The following is a 17,405-nucleotide window of genomic DNA, read 5'->3' on the forward strand; positions in this document are numbered from 1 at the left end:
GACCCAGTCTCTAGTCTGAATCCTGTTGATCTACTTACTATCTTTAATGATGCCTTCTTAGTTGGCTGGAGCAGTCACACATGTACTCTCCATTGGGATCTACACTTTTCCATTTGACAAACCTCACTCGGTGTGATTCTGTTTAACACCAGACTGTAGACAAAACGCTGCCTGTGAGAAGAGGACTCGTCTCTTATCCCTCCAACGTGTTTCTATTTAAGAACTTTAGAGTCCAAAGCAAGAAGACTAATTTGGCCCATTGATCCCACTCCATCCAGAGTCCATGTCTGATTATTCTATCATGAGCTACCTCTTCCTGCCAATTTATCCCTATTTTCAATAAACTTTAAGCTTTTTCCACTACCTTACCTGAAAAAAAATCAGAGTGCTATTAATATGTCCATAACTCTCAATCTCCCTCTCAACAGATATCGATCCAGCTCTCTTTAAGCTGTCAATTGAGCCAAACTCAGTTACCTTCTCTGGGAGTCTGTTCCATGTGTCTACCATTTCCCAGAAATTTCGAACCAAATACACAGTAGTCACGGTACTTCCTGTATTCTTTCTGGTCAGTGTACTTTACATAATTACTGCAACCTGTCCTGAACCTCTGCTGATAACATACATGCTCACATTAAAAATCAAATCTTGAGATTGAGGTCTAGAGTGTTGCAATGTGTTGGAGCCCTGCTAGGATGCTGGTCTCTGATTTCCTGTACAGGGAGCATTCAGTACCAGTCATGTCACCACGGGGCCAAGCACTCCCAGAAGAAGAGAAAATCAGAGGGAGAAATTCATGCAGGTGGCTTTCATCCACCTCTACATGATTACCCAGAAGTTGTATGGCAGAGTGCTGAGGCAGAACCTCAGAGTGCGAACATATCATTAGAAAGATTTCTACATTTAAGAAATGAAATGCAGAACAGCACTCCATTTATTTGCCATTTCACCAGCTGCATTGAACCAAAACCACAAGTTATAGGATCACTGAACTCACAATCACTACAACAAACACTAGCAGTGTTGTCACTAGGTTGGTTTAGTGTATTGGTACCAACACTAGAGCCAAAATTCAACTTAAGCCAATACACATCCTATGTGTCATTCTTAATTCACCCCCTCAAATTGCTCCCATGTCCTGTGACAGACCTGCAACAATCATTACTTCATCCTAGTCTTATACAGCTTAAAAAGTTCTCTCCAGATAAGAGCCAGGTTTGGAAGGCAGAATCTATAAATGTAGTGCTGGGCGAGTGACATTTCATAAACCGATCATTAAATGTTGCTGAAATCCTAGTGACACTACTGCTTGGTACCATCACTATTGTTTCCTGGCATCGAAACATGCATTAACCTGAATGAATGCCCTGAGGCTCCACTCCCTGTTCTGTTAAATGCAAAGAGTGTGCTGCATCCAATGCTGGTATCCAGTTGCACCAGAAGGATAATTAATGCTTAATAATTTTTGTAACACTGATGACCTGATTGATAGGTCCAATTTTAATTTAGGTTCAATTTTAATTTAGTTGGATATCAGCTGGCTGAAGGACATTGATGCTAGGAAAGCATGGACTACTGCTTCACACTACCAACCAAAAATAAAGGAGATGCATATCACCGACACACAAAGGGAAGCACACAAGGAGGTCAAACAAACTGATAGCCACCTGAAACAGAACTAAGAGAAGGATGGAGTAAGTGAACAGTGAGATAAACACACACCCGTGTACATGCTGAATCCTCAGGCTCTGTCTTTGCCCTTGCCCTTGTCCTGCCCAATTCATAAGACTCCATCTTCCAAGCCTCCAACTCTTTCGCCTCCGCAATCCTTCCTTTTGGCCTCTCTCGTTCACAATGTAGCAGGCTCCTGGGGAAAGTAGTCTTATCCTTCCGCTTATGATGACGGGGAGACTTGGTGCTACCAGAGCTCAAATCAAAAACATTGTCTTCGACAGAGGCCTGCCTCTGTCCATTTGACTGAGTAGGCTCACACTGGCTGGAACAGTCACTCACATCTTCTCTGTTTGTCTGGCCGCTGTCCCACCAACCTGATCTCATTTGGTCCAGATGAATAACATGTGGGCAGAAATGGAGGCTGGGAGTCAGCATTTCTTCTTCCTCCTCGGTGCCATATTCTATATCTATCTCTAGGTCATTGTGAGATACCTGACATTTCCTGTTGTAATGAGGGTTCCCAGTTACTGCTGCATTCACCTCTTTGGGATCTGTGGGCTTAATCCGTGCCTGAGATTGCATCTGTAATACAGATGATGGATCAACAGCACCCAGCTTTAAAACATCCCTGTGGTTCTCTTCTAGTCGTGATTTCTCTAAACATTCAGTGGCATTCAGGTGACAGTCGTCAATGGTGCTGTCCTGTGTGTATTCTGAAGTCTTCCCTTCCCATTGGTGGGACCTGGTATACCTCTGGGGGTATTTTTGATGAAACTTGGCACCAGGACATGCATACCCACTCGCCTCTTCACCCCATTCCTTGTTTTTGATGTTAGTCTTGGTGCAGTGAGGCTGCTTTTCACCTGGCTCCTGCCTTTTGCTCTGATCACAGGTACAGTCATAGAGTAAGCCCTTTTCCCAGTCCATGATTTTTAGATCACTCTGTTCAACATGAGAACCCAGGGCCTCCTGCACTAGATTTTTGCTGTTACCCTGACTGATGTTAGAGATTGGCTTCTCTCCCAATTCTTGATTTTTGGTACCAAAATTCGAGGCTTGGTCTCTCTGTCTGTGGTTTTTAGAATTAATTTGCACACATTTAAATAGTTGATCTTGTTCCTCTAATTGCACTTTCTCCTGGGAGTGGTCAGAGGCCTTTTCTCCTTGCTCTTGGTTTCTCGTACCACCCTGGCTGCCGCTACAGATGGCCTCCTTGTCTTTCTCCTCGTCATCCTCCTCCTCTGCAACTTCAGGAATGCTGAATAGTTTCATACTGCAGTGTTTCTGCAGAGGAAGTTCTAGAATTTTCTCCAGAAACTCCTCATCGCTATCAGTTTCATACTGCTCAGGCTGTTGCGATATGGTTAACACGTATAGTGGTTGAGTGCATGCAAGGAAGGGGGGGGGGGGGGGAAGGAGGGAGAAAGAAAGAAAAAAAGTAAAGATGAAAATTGAAACAAGTAAAGCAACAGAAATCCAGAGAGCAGCTCAAGGCGGAGCGCCCAAAATTATAACAAAGTGAGAAAAAGCTTAAAATACAAAAAGTTGCAACTTACATCTCAGTGAAACCTGATGTCGTAGTCACCTGGAGCAGTCTGGAATTCCTAGAATCTCCGATTGCTAATGATGGTTACTGAAGGTGAATCAAATTGTTAATGGTGGGTGCTTGTCACATTCAGTCTTTTGACCATTTTCCCACAGAAAGGATTTGGAAAAAGTTACTTTACATGTTATGTTTTAAAGCATAGTATGTTCATGCAAGTTAAAAAGAAACAAAGCAGGCCTCGACGGGCTGCACACAGTGACACCACAAGTCCCGGCCAGAATGGGGAAGATTGGATAATTCCTCTGTCAATCAAGTCTGGAGACTGCACTGTTGTAAGTAACTGGGATTGATTTTACGCTCGTAATTTGTTTTATGTAACTATCCTCCATTTACTGCATTTTGCTGGAGAAATAATCCTGCTTCCTTGGGAGATTCTGTTTGTTGTAGTTTCGGCCATGAGTTCAGAGACTCTGTAAATTAAAACCACAAATCCCGACTGCCTCCAACTTATTGGCTGACATAGTGGTGTCAATATTCACTCCGCTGTTTTACTCAGTGCATGTTTGCTCAGTCTGCCTTCAAATAGATTGTAAACAATTTTACAACACCAAGTTATAGTCCAACAAATTTATTTTAAATTCCACAAGCTTTCGGAGGCTTCCTCCTTCCTCAGGTGAATCGTGTCGAAATGATTGAACAAGCTCACATGCTTCTAACTAGCCTCTAGCATTTCTTACACAATGGGCTTGAAGTGTTTATTGGTTACCGAGATAAGCTAACAAATTGCTTATTATTTACAGTCCATGAGCAAACAAAATCAAAGCAAGCTCTTCAGTGTTTTAACTACCTCTCGTTTCTGATCCCTTTTTTAAAACTTGCATGAATAAACTGTGCTATAAAACACATTTAAGTAACTCTTGCTCCAAATCGTTTCTGTAGAAAAATGGTCAAAGGATCCCAAAATATGACAGTACTGAAGTGATTCTCAGAATCTAATTTCTAACGATGTGTGCTGAGGTGACCCATTAACTCAGGTTTCACTGCATGGAACTGATTGAAAACATCTCCTGCAGGACATCAATTAACACTTCTCAATTAATTAATGATCTTAGGTAGTATGTAACATACAAATACAGTTGCACTGTTATTCTGAAGCCCCTGTGCTTCGTGCATTGACATATAGACTCCACACAGTGACTATTTGTAGGTTCAAATGTGTATTTATAAAGGGAATCTCCCATTTATATCACACAAAAGGTGCAAGGACTCGAGAGTGTATTGCTTCTCCCTCCGCCACCTTCAGTCTTCAGGGTCTGTTAACATTTTGCTACTTCATGCCAACAGTGCTACCCAGACAAGCAAGGAATCAAGAAAGACCCACTTCTACTATAAAATAAAATGACTTCCTTGCCAAAGGTGGTCTCATGATGACCATTTTACAGAGCTAGCAGCTCAGTGCATGTTGGTCACAGCTGCCATTTTGATTCCTTACAGCTATATTTTATTGACCAGACACAAAATTGAAATTTAGAATTGGCTATCCGATTGCAGTGAGTGTGTTTACTCAAGCTGGAGTATCTTAACATGTGTGTGCATTAGGAACAATACACCACTTCACATTCAACCAGTTCCCTCATGGAGCTGCTCCTGTCTCCCAGCATATTCGCTGCAACAATGGAACTGACAGGGAGCTGTAACATGCCAACCACAGGGTAAGAACTGGGGTAGAATTCCTACTCAGCCATCAATCCAGGTGAGAACAAGTTTCTTCCTTCCCTGAAGGTACTGACTTAAGTTGGGTTATGGTAACCCTCCAGTACCCACGCCATTTTTCACCTGTGAGCCTGCACAGAGAGTGTTGACGGGCTACTTGATCAATTGAGAGCATCACAGGCAAGCCAAGCGTCACCTGATGTCGACACACTTTCCAGCATGAGTCATTCAATAGCATTTAGAATCAGGCTAAGATTCCCCTCCCTGGCTCAAGGACTCCATCTGCTGGCCTGACTCAGCACAGACCAGGTAATGGAATCCAGGACTTTCTCGTGTAACTCCGGACCACACTGGGTGGTGCATTTAGCCATTGAGGCAGAATGTTAAAACATTTTATATACTTATCAAACTGCATTTTCTGGACAGCCCAATGGCCCACTGAGTTGGAACATCTGTTACTGTGTGACATCTGTTTACTGTGTCACCGTACAAGGACCTCAGTCAGACTGCTGGTTTTAAACTCTTGATATTTGTGATTCTACCAACAACACACAAAAGTTCCTGGAGTGCATAAGAGAAAGCAACTGCCTATTATGTGGGGACAGGTAGCACCTTCTCACATTACTGGCAAACATGCCCTGCCCTGGTATAGTCTCTGGTCTCCCTTGATATATTTTATTTGCATTGTTAATATTCTATCATACTTCCTCTTCAAATCACATTATCTATTACTGCTTGTTCAGTTTTCTCACTTCTACCCTCCCACTGGTGTAATTCACTTTGTACACAGGATGGGGTACCCTGCTTTTCCCCCACAGAGTACACAGGATAGGGTTTACTGCCCCCCCACCCCACCAAGTGTACAATATCTACACTTGTGATGGAGACACAAACAGCCAAAAATATGGATCCAAACACTTGTCCTAAGGAGAAATGAAGTTAAAGCAGTGTTGCTCTCAAAACTTGGGCTGTGTCCTTTTGAAGCCAGGTAACATTAATGAAGCTGTGTTTGGTGCGTTACCAGCAGCAACTGAATGAGTTCCCACACTTCAGACTCCCAGCCTGCAGCTCACAAACCTACTGGGTCAATCTGCTGGCCAGCAAATGCCACTGGGCCTGCAGGTTCAGTCTACTGGGCCAGCAAATGCCAGGGTCCCTGCAGGTTCAGGCTACAAACCTAGAACAGGCTCTAAGGTCTCAATCCGCTACTGTCAAGGCAGGAGAAGCTTTTCACTTCCCTGCTCTGGAAAGCATTACAATTTTCTCCAGAACTGCAGAAACCTCAATCTGAGATCTCTTAATTATCCTTGCCCAGGTCTTTCCCTAGTAGCATAAACTCAAAATGGACATATCCAGATAGATGCTTGAGATCATTACCTTTAGCGAGCTCTCCCTGGTCAAACTGCAGTCTTGTTGCTGCACTTCTTCATTTGTCTGTGTGTCTGATCCCAGCTCTTCTTCGTCCTCTTCCATGATGTCTGAGAGGTCTGAGCCGCGACTGCTCTCTAGGGGGTAATCCTCGTTCTCATGATTCTCAGCTTTATTCACCTGCTGGAGGTGAAAAGAAAAAAAAGAAAAAGCCAGTGCACAAAATGTTGCAAGTAACAACGCACTTGGTGCACAGTGACTGTGCTGTACGTTCAGCAAGTAGTGATGCACCCAGGGAATTCAATGAGAAGCAATGTATCTGGTGCTCAGCTTCAGGCAACCGCAACTTAACACTCACTTCATTCGGCTCCCCCTCACCACAAAATCGAAACTCAGTGACCAAAAAGGGAAAATTCTGTGGCACGATTTCAGACATTAGACCTGGATATTCCTCCTGTTAGCAGGGTGGTCCTAACACCCGACAACGTGAAACTGCTGCTAACCTGCTTCAACTTTCTCCCAGAGCCCTTATTAGTCATCCAGAGCAGTTTGGAGGCCAGAAAGTCACCATTCATTGGCATACCACTGTGGCCAGTTCATAGGCAACAGCACTTCTCAGCAGGATGGCAGAAGGAGCAGCAGCCTTGAGGTTGCCAGCAGCTGGATGGGCCCCCAGATTTTCCATTGTGCCCATAGAGGTGCTGCTGGTAGAAGTGAGGGCTAGCAGGGATCACCTGATGGGCAGGAGGCCCCATAGGGTGGCGCAAGCTGTCTGGGTGGTGGTGACAGAGGCAGTCAGTGCAACCTCCACCACCCTAAGAACTGCCACATAATGCAAAAAGAGGGTGGTTAAGATAAGCCAAAGCTCTGATGCCAAGACCTCCTATAGCACTCATACAGCTTCACTCACCTCTTTACCTGTCATTATCGCTCAGCACTCGAGTATCAGGGAAGCTAATCTCTGCCAAGGGCAACGACTCCAAACTCTCAAGCACCTTCTTTACTCTCTGAACTCACATTGCCTGCCAGAAGGGCTTCTGCTGTGTTTCAAGCACACTTATGTTAAAGGGATAAGGCACCTTCACCTCATCTACTTGGCATGTATGGCCTCATATGGGGCAAGTCTCCATGACACTAGTCCTGTTACATTGTCTTCTCTCCCTCCAAAGGAAAAACAGGCATACAACCAGCACCATGAAAGGACAACTGGGGGAAGATCACCATCATTTGAAACCCTGAATCCACAAAAAGAGGAATTAGATTTAGTAGGCAGATGGACAGGGGAGCCTGTAGGAGAGGGTAAGGTTTGAGTTCAGCTGGCAAAAGAAGATTAATAAAGGCTTCTCACTGAGTTTCTCTGGAAAAGTAATTGACTTCAGTGGGATTTTTTTTGCATGTTTGAAAGCAAAGACTGAAACAGGCCTAAGTTTGAATTGTTGTAACAATTCCACTTAATCTGTTCCATAACAATCTGTGACAATCCTTGATAGGGAGGTTTTCTCCTCTTTCTAAACAAACTTGTGCTCTCCTATTGTTGCTGTGTAATTCCAGACTGGAGACACCATTAACTATAATTCGAGAAATCATTTTCAGTTATCTTCTCAGGTCCTTATTCCTCGGCCATGATACTGGACAGATAATCTCTCCTTCTGCTAACTCCTAAACTCACCTCTGCATTCACACGCCCTCTGATCTTTTTTTGCTCTAGGGCCATGTCTTGCTGCGTGGCAAGTAGCAGAACTGAGATTTGGAGCTAATCATACAGGGCATCACCAGAGGAGGACATTTGCCATCCCATGCAGCTAATTGGTGCATCAATACACTGCACTGTCATCCCACCCATTCCTCCATCCAGTTTGTCACCATCCATGCAGTGATTCAAACATAATTAATGTCCACTGAGGTAGTCTAAATTGTAGATTTGTGCCTATGTGAAATAGATTGAGAGTGGCTAAATTAACTTTGTTTTAATTCCTCACAATCTGGTTTCCATTTCAACACAAGTCCCAAGGTGAAAGTGCAGGGCCCAATTTCATCTGATTTTCGGCAGTTATTTTTCTATGCCTACTAAGAACTAGGATGACACTGTCCCAAACTAATTTCACTAAGGAACTTTACCATTATTGAAGCTTTAATCCCATCATTCAGGCATAGATTTGAAACAGGTCCCAGAGGTTAAAGGAAATGTACAAAATGAATGCAGTGCCCAGTTTTCCCCCCTCACCTTTACCTGTCCCCAGTAGCTATTTACTTCTATCCAATTGGGACTCTCAACTTATTAATAATAATGCTATGCTTGAAGAAAGCACCAGAGGGTCAGTGATTTCACTCTTTACAAACCTGATGAGTCTCTTCAGATCCGAGCTGGCACTGCTCAATCATCTGCTCCTCCCCTGGAATATGTATTTTTTCTTGCTTTAATTCTGAATCTGTCAGAAATTCCTGGATCGATGGCACCCTAATATTACTCAGGGAAGCATCGTCCTCTGACTCTTGTTTGGATTCTTGTGGAAGGCTACTGGCTGATGCTTCTATAGTTTTGGTGGTCTCCATCTTCTGGTCCTTTGGATCATCTTTCAGAATGTTCTCATCAGAATTTTCCTTAGTGCATGTGTTACAGACATCAGGGTCTTCCTTCTGCTCAGAGTCTATGAGAAAATCATCAAGTGAGCCAGCTGGCCTCCTCATTTGGGTGTTTTCCAAATCTTCTGTGTCCTCTTTTGGTTGTTCCTCAGCTTTGCCTTCCTCACAACAATCAAACAAAACTGTAGCACCATCCTGCAAAATGATCAATTGATTATGTTAACTTTTACTGACATCTACTTCTGGGGCTTATTAGAAGATGTTCCAAATAGTCACAGAACCACGTGAAAGACCAGAGTTTCACAGGTGAATGGGAGCACTTTGATCCCAGTGTCTTTAAGGTTACCCATAGAGACTAGACCAAGACACCAATAGAAAGCAAAAAGAGAGGAAAAAAATTTGAATATTAATCACTGAGAATATATCCCCATCAACCCGGTTACTGAAACCAGTCTCTCCCCCCCAAACCACATACTTAAGCCAGCCTCTCCCCAAGCCAGTTACTAAAACCAGGCGATGGAAGCTAATCTGCCACCCTGCTCCTAAAAACCAAGCACTGAAAACCAGTTTCTCTGCCACATCTCTCAGCCTCTTCCCAAACCAGGCACCTTCCCCCAGACCAGGTATTGGAAAATAGTCTCGCTCACAAACCAGCTACCCCGAAATAAGCTCGCCCCCAGATCAGTCATCCAAAAAAAGCCTCTGCCTCGAATTAGGCAACTGAAACCATCCCCCAAAACAGGCAGAGTAAATTTCTCTGTTATACTTTTTTTTCCATAATGGAACATTTGATAGCATTTTAATGCTTTCCACTGACACAGTGTTATAAAACTCCACCAAATGTACAAGCTGTTTTCGAGAAGTATATTACTATAGCTGCTTTTTGGTGTGGTGCGCCTGAAAACAGCTGAGCCCAAGGGCCACCTACCGTCAATTTTTCTTCCATTTTGGTGTTTTCTCGTTGAACAGATGCTGGCTCTTCAAAAGTGATACTTTTTGAATTTGGCATTGCATCAGCCACCTGACTCTGAGTCTTAAAAGCAGACGGAGAGCTTCTCTGCTCATTTCCATTACAGTTTGTGGCACTCTCACAGTTGGGACTCTTGTCCGAGGCCATCCCAGGCAGAACCTTAGATTCATCCTTAAAATCCACGTTGGGTAATTCTTTACTGACAGGAACACTGGTGTCAGGATGGACACATGTTTCGGGGGCAGTCTGTAATGGCATAGAGTGCAGAGGAAATGTAAACAGTGTTCGAGGAATTTTGACGGGGCTGGAGTCTGCTGATTCACCGTAAGGAGACATGGTGCGAACAGTGAGTTCCTTAGAAATTTGGAGTAGCTGAATCTGGCTGGGTCTAACTAGTACACTACCAGCTGTGGGAGATGTCACTTCAATAATCTGAGAAGAAATCAGAGAAGGTTATATCGTCCTGAGAAACTAAGGTTAAGTTGCATCAAATCTCTCCTACTGTTCATTTAATTAAAGCCACTGAGTTACGCAGCAAATTTCCAATGAGTCATCATTCTGAGTGGTACAAGCAACCGCAATTTGCAGACTGTGTGTACGCTTTCTATCACACAACATCACCATATTAATTTTATGTTTATCAATGCAGCATCCAATGAACTGCATTAAAGGTGGAATTGGCACAGACTGCACACAGATCAGAAGAGTAATGTTCAATAAAGGGGAGCCATGATGTGGAGATGCCGGTGATGGACTGGGGTTGACAATTGTAAACAATTTTACAACACCAAGTTATAGTCCAACGATTTTATTTGAAATTTACAAGCTTTCGGAGGCTTCCTCCTTCCTCAGGTAAATGTCAGGAACTCCTCGAAGCCTACGCATTTATAAATCACAGAACAATACATGGTGATTACAGATAGTCTTTGCAACTGCCCGTTGCCAAGGCAATCACCGTGTTCAGACAAAGAGGTGTTACCTACAGAGCCCCCGAATATACAGTCAACAAAAAAAAACAAACAGAAAAAAAAAACGGAGAGAGAGAGTCAGAAACATCCGGAAGGCAGAGAAATCCAGCAAATGACCCGTTATATTAAAAACAGATAGCATTTGTTCGCTGGTGGGCTAACGTGTAGCGTGACATGAACCCAAGATCCCGGTTGAGGCCGTCCTCATGGGTGCGGAACTTGGCTATCAATTTCTGCTCGACGATTTTGCGTTGTCGTGTGTCTCGAAGGCCGCCTTGGAGTACGCTTACCCGAAGGTCGGTGGCTGAATGTCCCTGACTGCTGAAGTGTTCCCCGACTGGGAGGGAACCCGCCTGTCTGGCGATTGTTGCGCGGTGTCCGTTCATCCGTTGTCGCAGCGTCTGCATGGTCTCGCCAATGTACCGTGCTCTGGGGAATCCTTTCCTGCAACGTATAGGTAGACAACGTTGGCCGAGTCACAGGAGTATGAACCATGCACCTGGTGGGTGGTGTCCTCTCGTGTGATGGTGGTATCTGTGTCGATGATCTGGCATGACTTGCAGAGGTTACCGTGGCAGGGTTGTGTGGTGTCGTGGACACTGTTCTCCTGAAAGCTGGGTAATTTGCTGCGAACGATAGTCTGTTTGAGGTTGGGTGGCTGTTTAAAGGCGAGTAGTGGAGGTGTGGGGATGGCCATAGCGAGGTGTTCGTCGTCATTGATGACATGTCGAAGGCTGCGGAGAACATGGCGTAGTTTCTCCGCTCCGAGGAAGTACTGGACGACGAAGGGTACTCTGTTGGTTGCGTCCCGTGTTAGTCTTCTGAGGAGGTCTATGCGATTTTTCGCTGTGGCCCGTCGGAACTGTCGATCGATGAGTCGAGCTCATATCCCGTTCTTATTAGGGCGTCTTTCAGTGTCTGTAGGTGTCCATCGCGTTCCTCCTCGTCTGAGCAGACCCTGTGTATTCGCAGGGCCTGTCCATAGGGGATGGCCTCTTTGACGTGGTTAGGGTGGAAGCTGGAAAAGTGGAGCACCGTGAGGTTGTCCGTGGGCTTGCGGTAGAGTGAGGTGCTGAGGTGCCCGTCTTTGATGGAGATTCGTGTGTCCAAGAAAGAAACTGATTCTGAGGAGTAGCCCATAGTGAGCTTGATGGTGGGATGGAACTTGTTGATGTTATCGTGTAGTCTCTTTAGTGATTCCTCACCGTGGGTCCATAGAAAGAAAATGTCGTCGATGTATCTGGTGTATAGCGTTGGTTGGAGGTCCTGTGCAGTGAAGAAGTCCTGCTCGAACTTGTGCATGAAAATGTTGGCGTATTGGGGTGCAAATTTGGTCCCTATGGCTGTTCCGTGTGTTTGGGTAAAGAACTGGTTATCGAAGGTGAAGACATTGTGATCCAGGATGAAGCGCACACAACCCTGCCACAGTAACCTCTGCAAGTCATGCCAGATCATCGACACAGATACCACCATCACACGAGAGGACACCACCCACCAGGTGCATGGTTCATACTCCTGTGACTCGGCCAACGTTGTCTACCTAGGATGGCGTCTGGAGATTGGCTGTTGTTGGTGTTGAGTATTATGCTGTCGCAGCGATGCCGTCATCGTGGGGGATACTGGTGTAGAGTGCCGAGACGTCCATCGTGGTGAGAAGTGTTCCTGGTTCAACTGGTCCGTGGGTACTGAGTTTTTGTAGGAAGTCTGTAGTGTCGCGACAGAAGCTGGGGGTTCCAGCTTCTGTCGACACAGATACCACCATTACACGAGAGGACACCACCCACCAGGTGCATGGTTCATACTCCTGTGACTCGGCCAACGTTGTCTACCTCATACGTTGCAGGAAAGGATGCCCCAGAGCACGGTACATTGGCGAGACCATGCAGACGCTGCGACAACGGATGAACGGACACCGCGCAACAATCGCCAGACAGGAGGGTTCCCTCCCAGTCGGGGAACACTTCAGCAGTCAGGGACATTCAGCCACCGACCTTCGGGTAAGCGTACTCCAAGGCGGCCTTCGAGACACACGACAACACAAAATCGTCGAGCAGAAATTGATAGCCAAGTTCCGCACCCATGAGGACGGCCTCAACCGGGATCTTGGGTTCATGTCACGCTACACGTAAGCCCACCAGCGAACAAAAGCTATCTGTTTTTAATATAACGGGTCATTTGCTGGATTTCTCTGCCTTCCGGATGTTTCTGCCTCTCTCTCTCTGTTTTTTTTTTCTGTTTGTTTTTTTTTGTTGACTGTATATTCGGGGGCTCTGTAGGTAACACCTCTCTGTCTGAACACGGTGATTGCCTTGGCAACGGGCAGTTGCAAAGACTATCTGTAATCACCATGTATTGTTCTGTGATTTATAAATGCGTAGGCTTCGAGGAGTTCCTGACATTTACCTGAGGAAGGAGGAAGCCTCCGAAAGCTTGTAAATTTCAAATAAAATCGTTGGACTATAACTTGGTGTTGTAAAATTGTTTACAATAAAGGGGAGGACAGCTTCAAATTGCAGTGATACAAATGGGGGCCATCCAGAGACACAACCATGGATAAGCAGTTGGAAAAGCATGGGGGCAATCGTGAAATTTAGAGCAGAGGCAGAAGGGAGCATAATCCATGCCAAAAACATTTCTGAATGGGTGTGCATCATTCTTATTCCCCCTTGTAGATATGCTTATGGGGAAAACTGCAATGGCCCATAGAGTGGCTGTGGTTGAACAACCTTTGATTGTATCACTTGTTCTTAGCCGTTCAACTAGTAATAAAGAAAATTCCACTCCACAGCCTATCTGGCAAGATGCTGTTTGGAACTAAGTTCACATATTTACTTAAAATGCATCATCCCCAACACGGACTTTGCTGGGTCTCAGCCACTGTGCACCATGCCATACATTGTAGAAGAGGACTTGTATCCCCAGGGTAGGAACAACCTGTCCTTTCTGCCCACAAATGGTGTCTTCCATTGGATGATATGTAGTGACGCTGAGCACATGGCAGGCAGAAGCAGGACAGCATGAGGTAGGGTTAACCAAGGTACTCACTCACAAACAAAGAATTACTTACAGGAAATGCAAATCGAGTTTTACCTTCTGTCCATCAGCATAGACAACGTATCCGGTGACTCGCACGCCATTCGAGGTTCCTGCAGCATCTATGGTCACTGGCAGCCAATTGATCAGCACAATCCCAGGAGTAGGGCCTGCTTCTATCTGAACATCCAGTGGGGCATCAGGAGGGCCTGCATCAACAAGTAAAGTCAGTCAGACTGGGACCTGCACCAATCAGCACATCCACAGCAAGGCCTGCATCAATTGGCACAGACGCACTGGAACCCGCACCAATTTGCAAAAACAGACCTGCACCTAAATCAATCAGCACAGACACAACCTGCACAAACACATTGGAAGAAGCACCACAGCACAGACACATCCTGACACCAAATTGTCCACTGATATGCTGGGACCTGCAGCAATTGGCACAGACACACCAGAACTTGAAACAATCAGCAGAGACACACAGCACAGACAAAATAGCACCTGCACCAATCTACCACAAACAGACCGTATATGCACTGCAGGGCCTGAAACAATTATTACCACAGACACACCATGCAACATTCACTTTTAATTTGTTTTTCCTCTTGTTAAAGTGATGTCATCCTCACACAGTCTTCTGGGTGAGAGTGAGAGTATAAGTAAATGACTGAAGGTGCCTGAGTGTGAGAGACTGGATGAGTGAGCATGGTCGAGGGCATATGAGTTGGTGTGTCTGAGAGTATGGGCAAGGGGGAATGAATGCTGAGGATGAGCGAGGGAGGGAGAGTGAGGGAGCGAGGGAGGGTGAGTGAGCAAGCGAGGGAGGGTGAGTGAGGACGTCTGAGTGATGGTCAGATGGCAAGGGCAAGTGTGGACGACGACGATATATGAGTGTTAGCGAATCAGCGAGTGTGGGCAATGGCAAATTGGTTACTGTAGGCAAGGGAATGTGAATGATGGTGGAGGTGGCAGCGAGGGCAGGCGGGAGACAACGAGGCTGACTGCACGCACTGACTGCTAACCACAGCAGCCTCGCCACTTTATCAATACCGTTATGATCAATCTTCCCCTGTACTTTTGTTTCAAACTCCAAATATGCCATATTATGAAGCTTTTGTTACCATCCCACACGTTATTTCACTGTGCTAAAATCAAGACTCAATGCACCATTTTTATTGGCTCTGAAAATGCAGTATTCAGCCAATCTGATCAGGTATATACTAAATTAACAAACACAGAACGTAGCTGAGGGTTACTGCTCTAATCTGTAGCCAGAGGCTAACAGCCTTATTGATGTGTACGGGGTATGTAGCCTTGTGCCAGTGACACCACTTGAAAGTGTGGACAACCTGACCTCCACACAGTTGACAGCAGCAGAGAAATACTTATTTGTGGGTTTTACAATCTTTTGTCAGAACAACCACCTTCACCTGTGACCTGCTGATTTCCCCAGGCCAGTGGATCAATGTGTTTAGATCATGACACAAACATGTTTGTACATGTTTCTGGCTCAGCATTAGATTCCTTGACCCATCCACGTGAACTGGCCTCTGCTGGGCCTGTACGAGACTGGAACAAGGCAGCACTAGAAGGTTACTGTGGTAATACTATCAATTGAGCCTAAAGCTAAAAGACCCTTTAGACCAAGCACACTGGGACATCTTATTTCAGAATTCAGTGCTAATACTTCAGGGGCGGTGCACTGTCTCAGACAGAATATTGAATCTGTCACAGTGTATCTTTGCAGTGGTACTGCAGACTGAAAGATACTGGAAAAGTTTCAATAGTGAAATATGATATATACTACTGAATCAAGTCCCCGCGTTAATAAAGGACCCCAACTTTGTGTTCCCTTTCCCTGTTATTTCCAGGCTTTACTTCTCCATCACTGTCCTCACTAGATTCCCAAGCTCCCTACATAAACTCATCCAGAACTCTTCAGCCTGCATTATATTCCAGAGCAAGTCCTGCTCACCTATCACCTTTGGCTTAGCAAATGTCCCCTAGCTCCTGCATCTCTCTACATTGATTTCAACATCTTTGTTTAAAAATCCTTCCACATCCCAGCTAGAACCCTCCACTCTTCCAACTCTGGTTGACTGTGCACAACCCTCCCTCCAGCGGCGGCAGACCCTTCAGCCATCACAGCCCTGCACTCTGGAATTCTCCTCCAAAAACCTGTCCACCTCGCTACTTCTCTCCTCAAAACTTACCTCTTCAATCATATTATCAATCTCCCAACTTCTGCTTGAATTCAAACCCTATCCAACCCTTGTGTTTGACCTCCCCATTCCTGGTGAAGCTGAATATGTTTTTCTGCACTAAAGCCACAAATTATTATGTTACTGACCTCCTGTCAAGGTTGAGAACTGAGTATATATGCATTTGATTTGCCTTCGGTCCAATGGCAGCTCCCATGGTATCTGGTGTGGTCTGGCCTCCACTTTCACCTTGTACTTCATATTAGGCCTCAGGTTCACCAGGGTGTAGGAGTAGCTCCCAGCCTTCACCACCTCGTACTCCTCCTCATTGAGGAAAATCACATGGCTGTAATTACTGTTGCATGGCAACCAAGAAATGTCCGCTGAGGTTGCGGTAATAGTCTGAACTTTCAACTGCATAGGTGCGACGCAGACATCTTTCCCCACAAGCATGCTGCTGCGTATTTCATCAGAGTTCCCCTTGTCTGTCACACTCTGCACATAGATGCGGTAAGCTTTAACATTAAGGTCTAGTCTCTCTATTACAGCTTTGGTCTGTGCACCAAACTTGACATTCATCCGCAACTCCTTATCGACGTAGATATTATAGCTGAATATTGTACCCCAACCAGCTGGCACCAGAGGGGACTCCCAGCTAACAATGATGCTTTTGGCAAGCTGTTTGATCAAATTCAGTTTCCTGGGGTAAGGCACCACCTCCTCGCCCACCTCTTCTACATCGAGATCAAAACCATTGCTCACAAGGCTCTCTGGCTTTCCCTGTGAGCCGTGCAGACTGAGCTCTTCATGGGGGCTGGAGATCTCTGGCTTCTCAGTGCTGCTCTTCCGCAGTGGAAGGCTTTGCTCACTACCACTGTGGAAGCTGATCTCCTGGAATGAACTGTGGGACAACTCGTTAATCTCTGGGGGATGAAACGTCAGCATATCCTCATCAGACACACGCTCAATGAAGTTTGAAGGAACCAATCCTCTTCTCCCATCCATCAGTTCTCCTAAAAATTAATTCAGGACATATTTGAGTGCAAACTGTTAAAACACTGACAACGAAGGGGCACAAAAAAAATCATAAACAACTTACTGAGAAATGAACTTTTGATCAGGGTTTGTGAAGACTCCGAGAGATTGTAGGGACCATAGTAACAAAGTTCCATCACCCTACTATGCTGAACCTTTAATTACTAAAGGCAAAATAAAATCTTCAGGCTCTGTGTACTAGAGATCCATCACACTGCACCATACAGCACTCCATCAACTTCAGGCACCCTGTGTACTGGAAATCCATCTCACTGCACTGTACACCACCCCGTCAACTTCAGGCACCC

At 45.3% G+C, this 17,405-nt stretch overlaps 1 protein-coding gene across 5 annotated transcripts in view; it reads right to left on the reverse strand.

The window, feature by feature from the left end:
- Positions 1-17,405, reverse strand: part of LOC137344882 (RIMS-binding protein 2-like) — a 236,175-nt gene that overhangs the window by 32,989 nt on the left and 185,781 nt on the right. For 3 of the 5 annotated variants that reach the window (XM_068008128.1, XM_068008126.1, XM_068008129.1), the window contains exons 16-21: positions 16,212-17,075; positions 13,913-14,064; positions 9,813-10,286; positions 8,642-9,079; positions 6,311-6,484; positions 1,723-3,024 (exon numbers count right to left, since the gene is read on the reverse strand). In XM_068008128.1, the coding sequence (XP_067864229.1) occupies positions 1,723-3,024; positions 6,311-6,484; positions 8,642-9,079; positions 9,813-10,286; positions 13,913-14,064; positions 16,212-17,075 (3,404 nt within the window). The remainder of the gene's footprint in view (positions 1-1,722; positions 3,025-6,310; positions 6,485-8,641; positions 9,080-9,812; positions 10,287-13,912; positions 14,065-16,211; positions 17,076-17,405) is intronic. The other 2 variants (XM_068008127.1, XM_068008130.1) reach the window with 2 other exon arrangements.

The sequence above is a fragment of the Heptranchias perlo genome, chromosome 28 (genome assembly GCF_035084215.1).
Source record: "Heptranchias perlo isolate sHepPer1 chromosome 28, sHepPer1.hap1, whole genome shotgun sequence".
NCBI lineage: Eukaryota > Metazoa > Chordata > Chondrichthyes > Hexanchiformes > Hexanchidae > Heptranchias > Heptranchias perlo.